General features: G+C 31.2%; 2 protein-coding genes across 3 annotated transcripts in view; one reads left to right on the top strand and one right to left on the bottom strand.

The window, feature by feature from the left end:
- Positions 1-15,033, bottom strand: part of wapl (cohesin release factor wings apart-like) — a 96,923-nt gene that overhangs the window by 80,006 nt on the left and 1,884 nt on the right. The window lies entirely within an intron of this gene.
- On the top strand, positions 103-6,969 carry LOC146997731 (SCAN domain-containing protein 3-like). The gene is made up of 3 exons (XM_085814385.1): positions 103-302; positions 5,686-5,971; positions 6,451-6,969. The coding sequence occupies exons 1-3, from the start codon at positions 103-105 to the stop codon at positions 6,967-6,969; spliced, it is 1,005 nt and encodes a 334-aa protein (XP_085670511.1).

Raw genomic sequence — 15,033 nt, 5'->3', positions numbered from 1 at the left:
TGACGACGATGCTCCTTTTAGCAGTATATGCCTAAGAAACCTGTAAGATATGGTATAAAGATATTTACTGTGGTTGATTTTAGATCCTTCTATACTTTGAACATGGGAACAATATGCAAGGATAAGATTATCCCACCTGAATTTGTGTCGAATAAGAATAGAGAACAGCATTCAACTCTCTTAGGGTTTCAAAAGGATATAATGCTACTTTCTTATATGGCTGAAAAGAACAAATGTGTTAACCTTTTGTCAACTATGCACAATGATGACCATATTGATAAAAGCACGGGAGATTTGAAGAAGTAATTACGTTTTATAACATGACAAAAGGAGCAGTTGATATAGTCGACGAAATGTGTGGCACTTACTTTGTGGCCAGAATATCAAACTGATAGGCATATTACTTTTGCTATTAAATATTGCCGGCATAAAATCAAGGATCTTACTTTCATCTACTAAAACTCCACCAGAGAAGTTCAGGAATAGGAGGCACGTTTAGATCCTCATTTGAAATCATAACAGAAACAGCATGAATATAATGGAAGATTCTCTTGAAGATTCGCAAACAAAGAAAAGAAAATTATGTTACCGGAGATGTTATATGTGCTCAAGAAAGAAAGACAGAAAATCAAAAACTGTATGTGTGAAGTGTAAAAAAAAAAATATGTCAAGAACACTGTGAAATAGAAGCTTCATGTATAAACTACAAAATACCTAATTTTTCTTGAGCCTTATTGATTTGAAAATTAATTATATAACTCATTATCCATGTAATAATTCTGCATAATTTGGATTATAATTGCATTCAAAAATTAAAAAAAAAACACAAATTTCTCATAGAAATCAATGATTCCTAGTCATCTGAAGAAAATGTAAGTACTTTTATTTGTTATTAATTTTAAATTAACATTATTTTTAAGTTATTATATATAATGTTAATTTTAAAATTAACATTATTTTTAAGTTATTTTATATAATAAATGTTGCAATTAACACAGAATGCATTATTTTACTGAATCGTAATAACATGTTTCATTTGTATGTCATTTAATTGCGACGAGCGTTCTCGTGTTAAATAATACATCCTGCGTCCTTCCGGGTTAACTATACACCGCTAAATGTCATTATCAACCTATTCATTTAATTTCTATATGGTAAATATCTTATAACTTGACTTGTACACAGCTAAAATCATGGCTTCCATATGATAAATATCTTGCAACTTAGCTATACCAAAGAATGTCTCTAACAATACATATTCTTTGACTATACACCACTAAAATCATGGCCGATTAGCCGTTGGTGAGTTTGGCGAATAAATCGCATCGGCACCAACGGATCCTTTGCGGAAGAAAACCCTATACATTATTTCAATAATTTATTACATGCATTAAATTATTATTACATACAGTGTCTCACGAAAGTGATGGGACACTTGTTGCTTTGCAAAAGGAAACTGTAATAAAATTAATTTAAAAACGTAAAAATTTTTTGTGGGTGTGTTTCATACTTAAATTTAATAACACTTATTACATAACATACATTTTCTCAAAATATTAAAATATTAATTTAATAAAAATACAATTGTTTAGAACGGAGCAGAAAATGGCTCACTTAAGTGATGGGACACTACGTACTATGCAACAAAAATCGTCTAGTAAGCAAATAAAAATATCTTTTGGGGTATTTATTTTTACTCAAAAGCAATTGCCAATAATTTATAAAATCGTCTGCAGTATTTCTGTCCAGTTTGTTTTGGAATTTTTTGTGTTTTTTAGCTCTGTGCAGCCATGAATGCTAAACGAAAAGAAACTTTGCCTGGAATTCGAAAATTAGTTATTAATTTGCATATTGAACGTGGAAAATCTATTAGAGAAACTGCTGAAACAGTTAACTTGAGTCATTCAACAGTTTTCAATATCATTAAACGATATAAAAAGAATCATATGATTCAGGATAAAAGAAGACCTGGCCGACCATCAAAGCTATCCAATGGAATAAAGCGAATTATCGTTCGAAATATTAAAAAAAAAATCCAAGAATGAGTGTTCCTAAAGTTGATGCTGATTTACAAGCATTATTTGGAGTAATTGTTAATCCTGAGACTATTAAAAGAGTAATGATCTGCTGGATATCACGGTAGAGCAGCCAGGAAAAAATTCTTCGTAAGTGAAAAGAATAGAAAACTCAGACTGGCTTTTGCAAAATATACATCATAAATAAGAATTCTGATTACTGGAATGAAGTTATATTTGCTGATAAGAGTAAATTTAGTATATTTGGTTCTGACGGTAGAATCTTGGTGTGGAGAAAACCCAGGAAAGAATTTCGTAAACAGAACTTGGTGCCAACAGTACAGCATAGTGAAGAAGGAGTTATGGTATGGGGATGTATGTCGTCCCCTGGAGTTGGTAATCTCGTTTTTATTGACAGTATAATGGATCAATACAAGTATATTGACATTTTAAATCAAAATTTGAAATCTTCAGCACGAAAATTGAACCTTCATAACGATTTTAAGTTTCACCAAGACGATGGCCCCAAGCACACTGCTTTGAACGTTAGACTCTGGCTGCTGTATAACTATCCTGAAATAATGAAAACACCACCACAATCTCCAAACTTAAATCCTATACAGAATATTTGGCAAGAATTGAAATCAAGAATTCACAAACACATCATTTCTTCAAAGCAACAATTAAAATCGGTGCTTCAAGAAGAATGGGGCAAAATTGCTCCAGAAATCATAAAAAAATTAGTCGAATCCATACCAAGAAGATTAAATCATGTTTTAAATGTAAAAGGAAATCCAACAAAATATTAAAACCTTTTAAAAAGTAAAATTTTGGGATAAATATTTGATGGAAAAGTAAGTGTCCCATCACTTATGTGAGCCATTTTTTGCTCTTCTAAACAATCGTATTTTTATTAAATTAATATTTTAATATTTTGAAAAAATGTATGTTATGTAATAATTGTTACTAAATTTAGTATGAAACACACCCACAAAAAATTTTCACATTTTTTAAAATTTATTTTACTACAGTTTCCTTTTGTAAAGCATAAGTGTCCCATCACTTTTGTGAGACACCATATATAAACTGATTATATTATTGAGTGTATTATATACGTACACAGCATTGAGGTTTGCTGATTTCCCCTCATGCAAAGATTTCCGGTGTTAGAATCACTGTTGCCGTTAAATTTCAACAGCTTTTCTTTATTTTTCCGCATATCATACACAATCCTGTCACAATTCCATACGATCCTACTATAAACCAAGGAGTAGCACCTGCCTCCATCTTTTGCAAAATTTGCACTTTTTGCATTACCGTCAATGGAACGTGTTTACGTTTTTCAACATTGCAAGCAATAAAATCATGAGTGCGTGTCTTATCTGTCATTGTATTAAAAAGGGCCGAAATTAAAAATATTCTTAATTTATTCACAAAATATCCGGATAAAAAAAGGCAACACTAAACAATCTCATGAAATAACAATGTTCAGAAAATACAACGTGAATTGTGAACTTGAAAGAAGAGTTGAGTGAATTGTCTGCTTTTTTACCTTGATGCAGATTAGAGGGGAAAAAACTTATATCATGATGTCAATAATTTATTTCCATTATGACTCACTATTATTCAGTAATTATTTGGTAATTATTTTTTCTTCAATATTTCGTACTCAATGATCTAAAGAGTGTCAAAATTTACAAAAAAAAGCTTAATATTTATTTGTTTACCTTTTTAAACAAATATAATAAATAACTAAACTAACATAATTCAGGCTTAATTGTCTCAGTGCACAATAGAAGCAAGGTAAAATTTAACGGAATAACTTGTCGTTAGTTGCCAAGCTCATGATGCATGATATATAGTGAGGGACAGCCAAATTTGATGACGATAGCCGCTAATTTTAAAGGTTTTCGAACATCGCAAAACAAAGGTGAAATTTGCCAATTAATGGATTTTCTAAAGAAACATGGAGAAGCGGTAATAAATGAAGATGACATGAAAGAAGTTTTTCATTGTGATGATAATGCTTAATTGTCTCAGTGCACAATAGAAGCAAGGTAAAATTTATCGGAATAACTTGTAGTTAGTCGCCAAGCTCATGATGCATGATATATAGTGAAGGACAGCTAAATTTGATGACAATAGCTGCTAATTTTAAAGGTTTTTGGACATCGCAAAACAAAGGTGAAATTTTCCAATTAATGGATTTTCTAAAGAAACATGGAGAAGCGGTAATAAATGAAGATGACATGAAAGAAGTTTTTCATTGTGATGATAATGCTTCTCAATCATCAATCAATTAATGAATGGTGAAATCTATAGCATGGTTCTAGATCCAGAAAATACCGCTACGTTAAAGAGAAAGTATTAGCCCCAAAAAACGAAGCAGCTTAAACAATGTACATTGATAGAAATGTTTAATACAGTAAGCAAATAAATACTGAGCTTTTTGTGTGTTTGTGTATATATTTTGATACCCTTTAGATCAGCGGTTCTTAACCTATGGGTCGCGACCCAAAATTGGGTCGCGAAGCATATTTTTTGGGTCGCGCTAATTCAAATTAAAAAAAACTTTTAATATACAAAAATAAGTAATACCAACACCTACTAGAAGAGTTTTTTTCTAATACAAGTTATTCTCTAAAACAATGCATTGGTTTTACCGCTCTTCACGAACGGCCTTCTAGAAGTGACATCCAATTTCTGTCTTATAGCTTTCTTCTATGAGGTGTTGGTAATACTCACGCCATTGCTTTACATGCGCGCAGACACAATAAGGTTGTAGGTAACATAGTCATTCTCCGGTAGTGACACCTTTTGGTAAAAATTAAAAGCGCTTTCAATCAGCTACTTTTACTTCGACTTTTAAGAAACCGGGGAATTTCCGTTGGTTGTAAACATGTAAACAGATATTATCGATTTAACTCGTGTGAATAAAGAAGTAATAATGGAAAATTGTATTCTGTTAATTTCTGTTTGCATATTAATGATATTTACGTAAAAAAGTTGCACTCCGCTGCAAGTTCTTTGTCAAAAACTCGTTTCTGTGTATTATGTTGTGAATAACAGTGGAATGTGTAATAATCATGAAACGTGAATACGAGCATTTTAGAAACAATTTTTGTCTGTTTATTAAAAGTGGAGTGATCAAGCTGCAGTGCATATTGTAAAATTGTAATCACCCTAAAATGGCAAAACGTGAATACAAGGAAGCATTTTTAGAATTAGGGTTTACTTGCATTTATGATGGAGGAATGAACAAGCCGCAATGCGTCTTGTGCAGTGAAATACTAAGTAATGAATCGATGAAACTGAACAAACTTAAAAGACAGAAAAGATCGTACTTTTTTCGAAAGAAAAGAAGCCGATTTAAAAAGACAGCGTTTAGACCAAGTAGTAATAGTTTCCTAATTTCTACCAAACAAGCTACACTTGCTTCTTTTTATGTGGCTTGGCATATTGCAAGACAAAAGAAAACCCATAATATTGCTGAAAAACTTATAAAACCTGCTGCCATTGACATGGCACGTATCATGTGCGGAGATGAAATTTCAAAGAAATTACAAAAGGTACCATTATCAAATGATACAATTCGTTTACGAATTAATGATATGTCATTTGATATTAAGAATCAACTTATTTCTGCTATAAAAATTGCTGGTTTATTTAGTATTCAACTGGATGAAACGACAGATGTAAGTAATGATGCTCAACTAATGGTTTACGTGCGGTATCCAGGGTTAACAGATATACAGGAGGATTTTATATTTGGAAAATCAATGTCAACAAAAACTAGAGGTGAAGATATATTTCTCATTGTCGATTCGTTTTTTAAAGCAGAAGGATTAAATTGGAATCAGTGTTTCAGTATTTGCACCGACGGTGCAGCTGCCATGACAGCATCTCAAAAGGGTTTTTCGACAAGAGCAAAACAAATGAATTCAGAAATTTTATCGGTTCATTGTTTTTTACATAGACAAAATCTTGCTTCAAAAAATTTATCACCCGAATTAAGTATCGTTTTGAATGAAATTGTTACGGTAGTCAATTTTATAAAATCAAGAGCTCTTAACTGTAGAATTTTCCGCGAACTGTGTTCAGAATTTGGTGCAGAATATCAACATTTATTATATTACTTTGAAGTTAGATGGCTATCCCGGGCAAAGTTGTTCAAAGAGTATTTTCATTGCGGAAAGAAGTCGAATTTTTTTTGAGAGAAAAGAAACACCCATTAGCATCTAAATTCTCCGAGTTGAAGTGGATTACTCAAGTTGCTTATTTGGCAGATATTTTGTTTGAAATAAATAATCTAAATATGTCTATGCAAGGACGTAATCATACTATTATTGAATTAACTGAAAAAATTACATGTTTTAAAAATAAACTCAAATTATGGAGAAATAAGGTTGAAGTAAAGAAACTTGCTTCATTTCAGACTCTTAATTTACTTGTTGAAGACAAGAATATTAATATCACAGATTTTGAAATACAGAAAATTATTATCAATCATTTAGAAAAACTAATAGCAGACTTTGATCGGTATTTTCCTGCAGACGATGTTTTTAAATATAATTGGGTTCGAATGCCATTTGATTTTGACGTAAGTGATTTGCATGAGGAATTTGTTAATATTAATCAATTTCAAGAACAATTAATAGAAATTCAAAGTGACCAAGCACTTCGATACAATTTTTACAAAAACACTCAATCTTTATGTGCTTTCTGGTTAAATCTAAAAACCGAAAAGCCAATAATTGTTAAAGAAGCCCTAAAAGTATTATTGCCCTTTTCAACAACATATATGCGTGAGGCTGGTTTTTCGGCTCTCTGTGTAATCAAAAACAACCACCGGAACAAGTTAAATCCAGAAATAGATTTAAGGTGCTCCTTGACAAGCATTCAACCCAGGTTTGCAGATCTTTCAAAATGTATTCAAGCACAAGGTTCTCATTAAAAGCGTATAAAATGTTATTATAAGATTAAATATCAATTATTTTTAAAAATTTTTAATTTATTTAGTTTGGTCAATAAAAATATTAAAAACACTTGATTATTTATTAAATTTTTCTTGGATCAAAAGTACTTTTGTTTAACTTCATTATTATAAAAAAATAAAAAATTTGTAAGTTAAATAAGTCATCATTGTAAGATTAAAGGTTTTTACAAATATGCTCTAAAATAAAGCAATGAAAAAATATTGACTTTTTTGGGGTCGCGACATAAACATTTTTCTCAAATTTGGGTCGCGGCTCAAAAAGGTTAAGAACCACTGCTTTAGATCATAAATGCTTCATTATTTCATAAATCATGATTTCATATTTTTAATTTTATAATTTCTACACGCCATCGTACCAGATTTAAACTGATGATCTAATACCCAGAAAAATCCGGAATCACAGTAGTCCCGATGAGTCCGGACCTCGGACTGTAGTAATAAATTTAAAAATAACTAAAGCCCAAATATAAAAATTAAAATTTATAAAAATATTAATTAAAATAAATTATAATTAAAGTAGAGCAGAACTTACACCATTGAATTTCATTGAATTTTTATTTCTGTTTTAAATAGTTTGTGTGCTTTTTTTATGTTGGTTTTTCTATTGCTTCTAGATAAGACTTTATGATTTGCTATTATGTAAGAAAATTAGGTTGATCTTTGGATTATGGTAACTTGGCGATTTCTTGGCGAAAATTTGGCGACCAACTCTGCTACAGCAACCCTCTATTTTTTTTTTTTTTTTCCCGCCACCATTTTGTCTTCACGATGTAAAGACATGTTTCTTTTCTTTTTAATTACTGAACACTTTTTCCAACAATCTACTAGCCAAATTACACTTATACTAGAAATTTTATCTAACAAAACTACTTAATCATGACAAATGTTCACTGCAAAATTGGGAAAAAGTGCACAATCGCAAACTCCTTGCGCGTTTTTCACAATAACACATACACATAAACCATGTACACGTCAACTTATTTTTACTTAAAAAAACATCCTAGAATTGCACAAAAATGGCCTTGCGCACACTCTTCACTATATCCATGTACACTGCTTTTTTCTCATAAATTAGAAAAATTTCACGAAAATGCATGACAATTTTCTGAATCTTTAAACCCGGTAAAAAGAACATATATGAAATTACCTTATCGCGAAAAAGTATATACCCTTTCCAAATATGAACATTTCCACGTATAAAATAACTAAAATATCTAAAAACTTTTACCTCTAAATTATCTATTATATTTTAAACGTCATCAATGAATTCATACCACAAACATTCTTCCATGCACGTTTACTTCAACTAAAACGTATACCAAATTCCTACAAACATAAAATTCACAAAATAACTATCATTTAATTAAAATATCACTAAACCATGTACACGTCAACTTATTTTTACTTAAAAAAACATCCCAGAATTGCACAAAAATGGCATTGCTCACACTCTTCACTATATTTATGTACACTGCTTTTTTCTCATAAATTAGAAAAATTTCACGAAAATGCATGACAATTTTTTGAATCTTTAAACTCGGTAAAAAGAACATATATGAAATTACCTTATCGCGAAAAAATATATACCCTTTCCAAATATGAACATTTCCACGTATAAAATAAATAAAATATCTAAAAACTTTTACCTCTAAATTATCTATTATATTATAAACGTCATCAATGAATTCATACCGCAAACATTTTTCCATGCACGTTTACTTCAACTAAAACATATACCAAATTCCTACAAACATAAAATTCACAAAATAACTATCATTTAATTAAAATATCACTAAACCATGTACACGTCGACTTATTTTTACTTAAAAAAACATCCCAGAATTGCACAAAAATGGCATTGCTCACACTCTTCACTATATTCATGTACACTGCTTTTTTCTCATAAATAAGAAAAATTTCACGAAAATGCATGACAATTTTCTGAATCTTTAAACTCGGTAAAAAGAACATATATGAAATTACCTTATCGCGAAAAAATATATACCCTTTCCAAATATGAAAATTTCCACGTATAAAATAAATAAAATATCCAAAAACTTTTACCTCTAAATTATCTATTATATTATAAACGTCACCAACGAATTCATACTGCAAACATTATAAATACTTAGTGTCAAATATTTAAATTATTTCCATGCACGTTTACTTCCAACTAAAACATATACCAAATTCCTACAAACATAAAATTCACAAAATAACTATCATTTAATTAAAATATCACTAAACCATGTACACGTCGACTTATTTTTACTTAAAAAAACATCCCAGAATTGCACAAAAATGGCATTGCGCACACTCTTCACTATATCCATGTACACTGCTTTTTTCTCATAAATTGGAAAAATTTCACGAAAATGCATGAAAATACTCAACGTATACTACTCAAACATATAACTCACAAAATCACAATCATTAAATTAAAAAACACTACTTAAAATATAAATAAGCACATACATTAAATTAATAAAAATTAGATTACAATCCTAATTACTTTAAACTAAATCATTGCTAATAACAATTTTCAAGTAATACCATTTTAATTTATTTACTCCTTACATTTAGTACAATGCATAAAAATAATATCCTCAAATAATTAAAAATACTAACTTACCTAATCTTCTTCAGAATCTTCATTACGTCGCTGCAGTACTACTGCTAATTTCTAAATCCTAAATCCAGTAGTCAACTGGAAGTCTATTCACCAAGTAATAAGAAATTAATAAAATTTTACCTATACTCAAACTACTTTCAGGAAACCACGTACCCTTCCTTACACTCTTTTTCACAAGATGTTCATTTTCACCATATTTCTTGCACCGCCATTTAAACTTGTAATATCCTTCCTTTCACACAATCTCAACTTATTATTATTATCAGATAAACGTATTAAAAATTTACAATTCACTTTACATAGCGCCATGCAATCCGAAAATTAATCAACACTATTTCACACAACACACAATGAAGCTTTTCCAAATTAACCCCCTTTTCCGATTAAAGAACTATAATTCGTCCATTAATGTCACGTTTCACACAACACAGAATATAGCTAAATACGAAATTTCCAGATTTCCCACCTTTTCCGATTAAACCACTGTAATTCGTCTCATAATGTCACATGACATATCTCATGATCTCTCGTTTCCCTCACACAAAATAATGCGTAATCAAAACTGAGTGCTTCTCACATTATTACCAAAGTCCTAGGTAGTAACCTTTATTGCCTCCAAAATGTCGCCAAACTACCAGTTACCATATTCCAAAGATCAGCCGAAAATTACTTTTTATTTAGAGGAAATGTTTCAGTATATAAAGATTTTCTGATTTTTAATTAAATTGAGTTATCAATATTTAGTGTACTGAACCTTGCTGCCAAATGTATGGGACCTGCCTTTATACATTTACACATCTGCATAAACTTCCACAGATATGTATACATTTACACATCTGCATAAATTCACAAAATCTGAACAAAACTCATCAGCCATGCTCACAGTTCTTATTTACCCAACTAGATAATGCTATTAATTACCCTTTACACGGTTAGAGTTGACTTTGGGGTACCCCTTGTATTATAGCGAAGTTGTTTCATTTATCGCCATGATGTTGTTTCGTTTATGGTAACCTGCGTAATTGAATGTTATAGAAACCCTAATATGATGTAATCGTTTTCGTTATTTCAAGAAATTTTGAATCGTGGGATGTTTTGTAAGGGCTTTTGTGGTGTGTGTGTGTTTAGGAAATACATTGCTTGTTTCATTGTTTAGACGGTAGAATGGCTGAATGTAGTAAGATTAATTTGAAGTTTCTGTACGATTTGGAATGAAAGATAAAAAGTACATTAATTGACTGTAATGCTTAAATGCATAATACTTTTTTATGTTATTTTATTGTTTGGTTTAAAATGTAGTTTATTAGGATTATGTATTTTTTGTTTGCCTCTACTGTAGAATTGGGTACTCCTTTAACTTTTTAAGTGAAAATATATCGATATGTATATGGACAAGCTCAAGGAAGTGCAGAAAGCCTAGTTTGTGAAATTCTCTGATTTTTTTTTTTTTTTTTTTTTTTTTTTTTTTTTTTTTTTTGTAAAGTGAAAATAGGTCGATGTATACATGGGTACCGAGTTTGTGCAATTCTTTGTTTTGTTATTTTGGCTTTGTGTACCGGCGATTTTTGGCGCAAAAATCGTCGCTACGCAAGACAAAATAACAAGTCAAAGACTTGCACAAATTCGGTATCCATGTACCGCCAAAAATTGCAAATTTCACCAAGGTGTACCCTAAAACATACTTTTATCCTTTACACTGCCCAGATATATCAATTTCCAGGATCCTTTGATCCTGAATTCAGCCTGATATATTTTACAATTTCATCACATGTAAATATCAATGATATAGAAGAACAGCATTAAATTTTGTTACAAATTTTAAAAGTGACACAGAAATTCACAGAATATTTTAGCAACCTTGATGAAAATCATGGTACTTTCTGATCATCTGCCCTACCCTCCCCAAATGTTGCCAATTGCTTACAACTAATTTTCACCAGCCAAAGACAAAAAAGACAACAATCATTTTCAAATACAGCAACACACTAAAAATTATGGGAACTATTCTGATATGCGCACTCAAGCCGGCAAAAATTTTTGACGAGAAACTCCATGCTGCCATATTACTATCTTAAATTTTTTCTCTACATTTCGAACTTTCAGCTTAAAACGTCTCCAAAAACGCGGTTTTCGCACATGCAAAAAACCCCATTTCAAACACACAATTTAAGGTAAAAATCCAAAACAAAAACAAAATATGTAGATAGCAAAATCGTTAAGTTTATAATCAAAAACATTTGACAGGAATCCATGTACACCGCGATATGTTTTAACTTAAAAAAATCTAAGAATGGTACAATCTAGGCAACGAATGAATCTACGAACTACGCATGCCTCGCTTTAATAAATTAACATAACAATAAACTTCAAAGAATACCATGTACACAGTATCCTGTTTAAACTTAAAAAAATCTAAGAATTACATAATCTAGGCAACAAACGAATCTAGGAACTGCGCACACCTCTCTTTGATAAATTAAAATAACAGCAATAAATTTCAAATAATACAATGTACACAGCATTCAGTTTCAACTTTAAAAAACATCTACGAATTGCACAATTTAGATGCACTAATCATCAAAATAAACTAAAATAAATTTCAAACAATTAAAAAAAAGCAGCAATAATGACAGAAATTCATACTAAAAAACAATGAACAAAACATTCTACAAAATAAGAATAAGAATAAAATAAAATGCACTTACCATGAATTAATGCTTTTTTGAACAGCAGAAATACCAATTTCATACTGCCTTTAACATGCCGCCATGTAATCACTATCGTATTTATATGACAGCCAGACACACTATCCAGAAAATTCATACTATGGTTCACAAATAAATAAAATCAAAAATCCCTACTTCTATCATGCACAGCCACTAAAAATAATCTCCCAGACCCTCTTTCCACACCTCCAAATACCCACTCTCCCTCAACAGGATGGCCACGATATTTCTTTTTGCAGAACTTCAATTCAACAACTTCAACCATTTTATCTTTCCTCCCCTATCTTTTCAGACACAGAGCATGATGCGAACCAACGAGCTCCAGCGAAAGATTTTTCAACATCAACAGAGTTGCCATACAACACGCAATCGCGCCAAAATCCAACGTAGAACACATATCGCCACATTTGGTGAAATTAGGGCTAATATCAGAGTTGTACCGAATTACGCAAACGATAAACAAAATTAAAAATGCAAGAAACACCCTATTCTTTTCATATACATTATTGCAATTTTGCATGCACTGTTTTAAATTTAAAAAATGTTACACATTTCTAGATACTCAGCAAACTGCACAGCACAAATCACTAATCTTTCCTACACATAGACCTGTTTTCCCTTAAAATGTATTGGAAAATTGCACAAATAATGCATTGCACATGCTGTTATTTTCCCATACATCCAGTGATGCTTAAAAAAATTAATCAAAATTGCACAAATTGTGGCACTGACATGCAAATTCAATCGTTTATTACATGCATCGTTGAATGCACATATTTGCATTTTCTACTCTAGTCCAAAACAATTTTTGAAGAACTGCAATGATTTCTTTTTCATCAACCAGCAAACTCCACAGTACTGTTACGATTCGTTATAAGGGGGGAAAAATCCAAACTCATTAAATAATAATCAGAACAAACACTAACCAGAAAAATGACCATCGAATTTGAAAAACCAAAATCTGCACATGTATGCTACGTGCACTTACCTAGATTGCTATATAAATACTTGGTAAAAGTATATTTACGGGTATCCCTTGGCGAAAATTGGCGGTACATGGATACCAAGTTTGAGCAATTCTTTGACTTGTTAATTTGGCTTGCATAGCAACGATTTTTGTATCGCCGCTACACAAAAATAACACAAACTCTGTATGCATGTACACATCAACTGATTTTCACTAAAAATCCCAGACTTGCATTGCACACTCCCTTGACTTTTATCCATGTACACACTGACCTATTTTCACTTAAAAAAATATCAGAGAATTGCATAAACTTAGCATTTAGCACTCCCATTACTTTGCCCAGGTACACATCGATATATTTTCACTTCAAAAGTCAAAGGAGAACACAAGGCTAATCTTTGGAATATGGTAACAGGTAGTTTGGCGACATTTTGGTAAGGCGATAAAGGTTACTTACTAGGTAGGACTTTAGCAATAATCTGAGAAGTACACAGATTATTTTGTCTCAGAGAAATGAGAGATCATGAAACATGTCATGTGACATTTTCCGGAAAATTCCGATCGTGAATTTAGCTAATAAGCACTTAGAAACAATTTCGCTCCTAAAGTGCAGAATTGCCCACTTATTTGTTTGGCACTTCTTACAAGAGTAACAAGAATTGGATTTTTGTCAATTTTCTTTGACTTTTTAGGTGAAAATAGGTCGATGTGTACATGGATAAAGTCAAGAGTGTGCGCAATGCCATTTTTGTGCAATTCTGGGATGTTTTTTTAATTGAAAATAGGTTGACATTACATGAATTACATGGATACTGCGTATGTGCAATTCTTAAAAACGCGCGAAGCAATGGGCGATTCTGCACTTTCTCCCAATTTCGCACCTAATCTTCATCATGTTTAAGCACTTTTGTTCCATAAAAGTTCTAGCATAAGCGTAATTCGGCTAGCAGATTGTTGGAAAAAATGTCGAGTAAAAAAAATTAAAAAAAAAAAATTGCCTTTACTTCGTGAAAACAAAATGGCGCCCAAAAAAAAAAAAACACTAGCAGTTTGCTGTAGCAGGGTTGGTCGCTAAATTTTCGCCAAAATACCGGCAAGTTACCATAATCCAAAGATTCACCGAATACAATTCTACAGTAGAGGCAAAAAATACATAATCTCAATAAACTACATTTTGAAACAAACAATAAAATAACATAAAAAAAGGAAAAACATCTTATGTATTTAAGCACTACACAAAGCAAATATCCATTTACCATAATTTTAGAAATTTCTTCATCTTCAGTCTGTGGCACACAAAATTCCTTAACAGCATCCAAAAACTTCCTAAAACTATCTGAACTAAAATCTGTATATTGGTGTTGCCACATAAATTCACAAAAATAAAAGTAAAAAATATCCTCTGTAGTTCCGAACTGTACAGAAAATGGCTACTAAGTAAACCTTTATTTCCATACACCAGTGCTCTTTTCCCCTTTCATTCCAAATCGTACAGAAACTTCAAATTAATCTTACTACATTCAGCCATTCTAGCGTCTAAACAATAAAAGAAGCAAAGTACTTACTAAGCAATACAACCACAAAAGCCCTTACAAAACATCTCATGAAATCAAAATTTCCCAGAATAATGGAACTGATTATGTCATAATAGGGTTTCCATAACATTCAACTACTCAGGTTATAAATGAAGAAACAAC

Source organism: Stegodyphus dumicola, chromosome 4, assembly GCF_044657685.1.
Source record: "Stegodyphus dumicola isolate Sdum_Otavi_A_Nest chromosome 4, ASM4465768v1".
NCBI classification, from domain to species: domain Eukaryota; kingdom Metazoa; phylum Arthropoda; class Arachnida; order Araneae; family Eresidae; genus Stegodyphus; species Stegodyphus dumicola.
The sequence above is the reverse complement of the archived record's forward strand: the minus strand, read 5'-3'. Positions and strand labels throughout refer to the sequence as shown.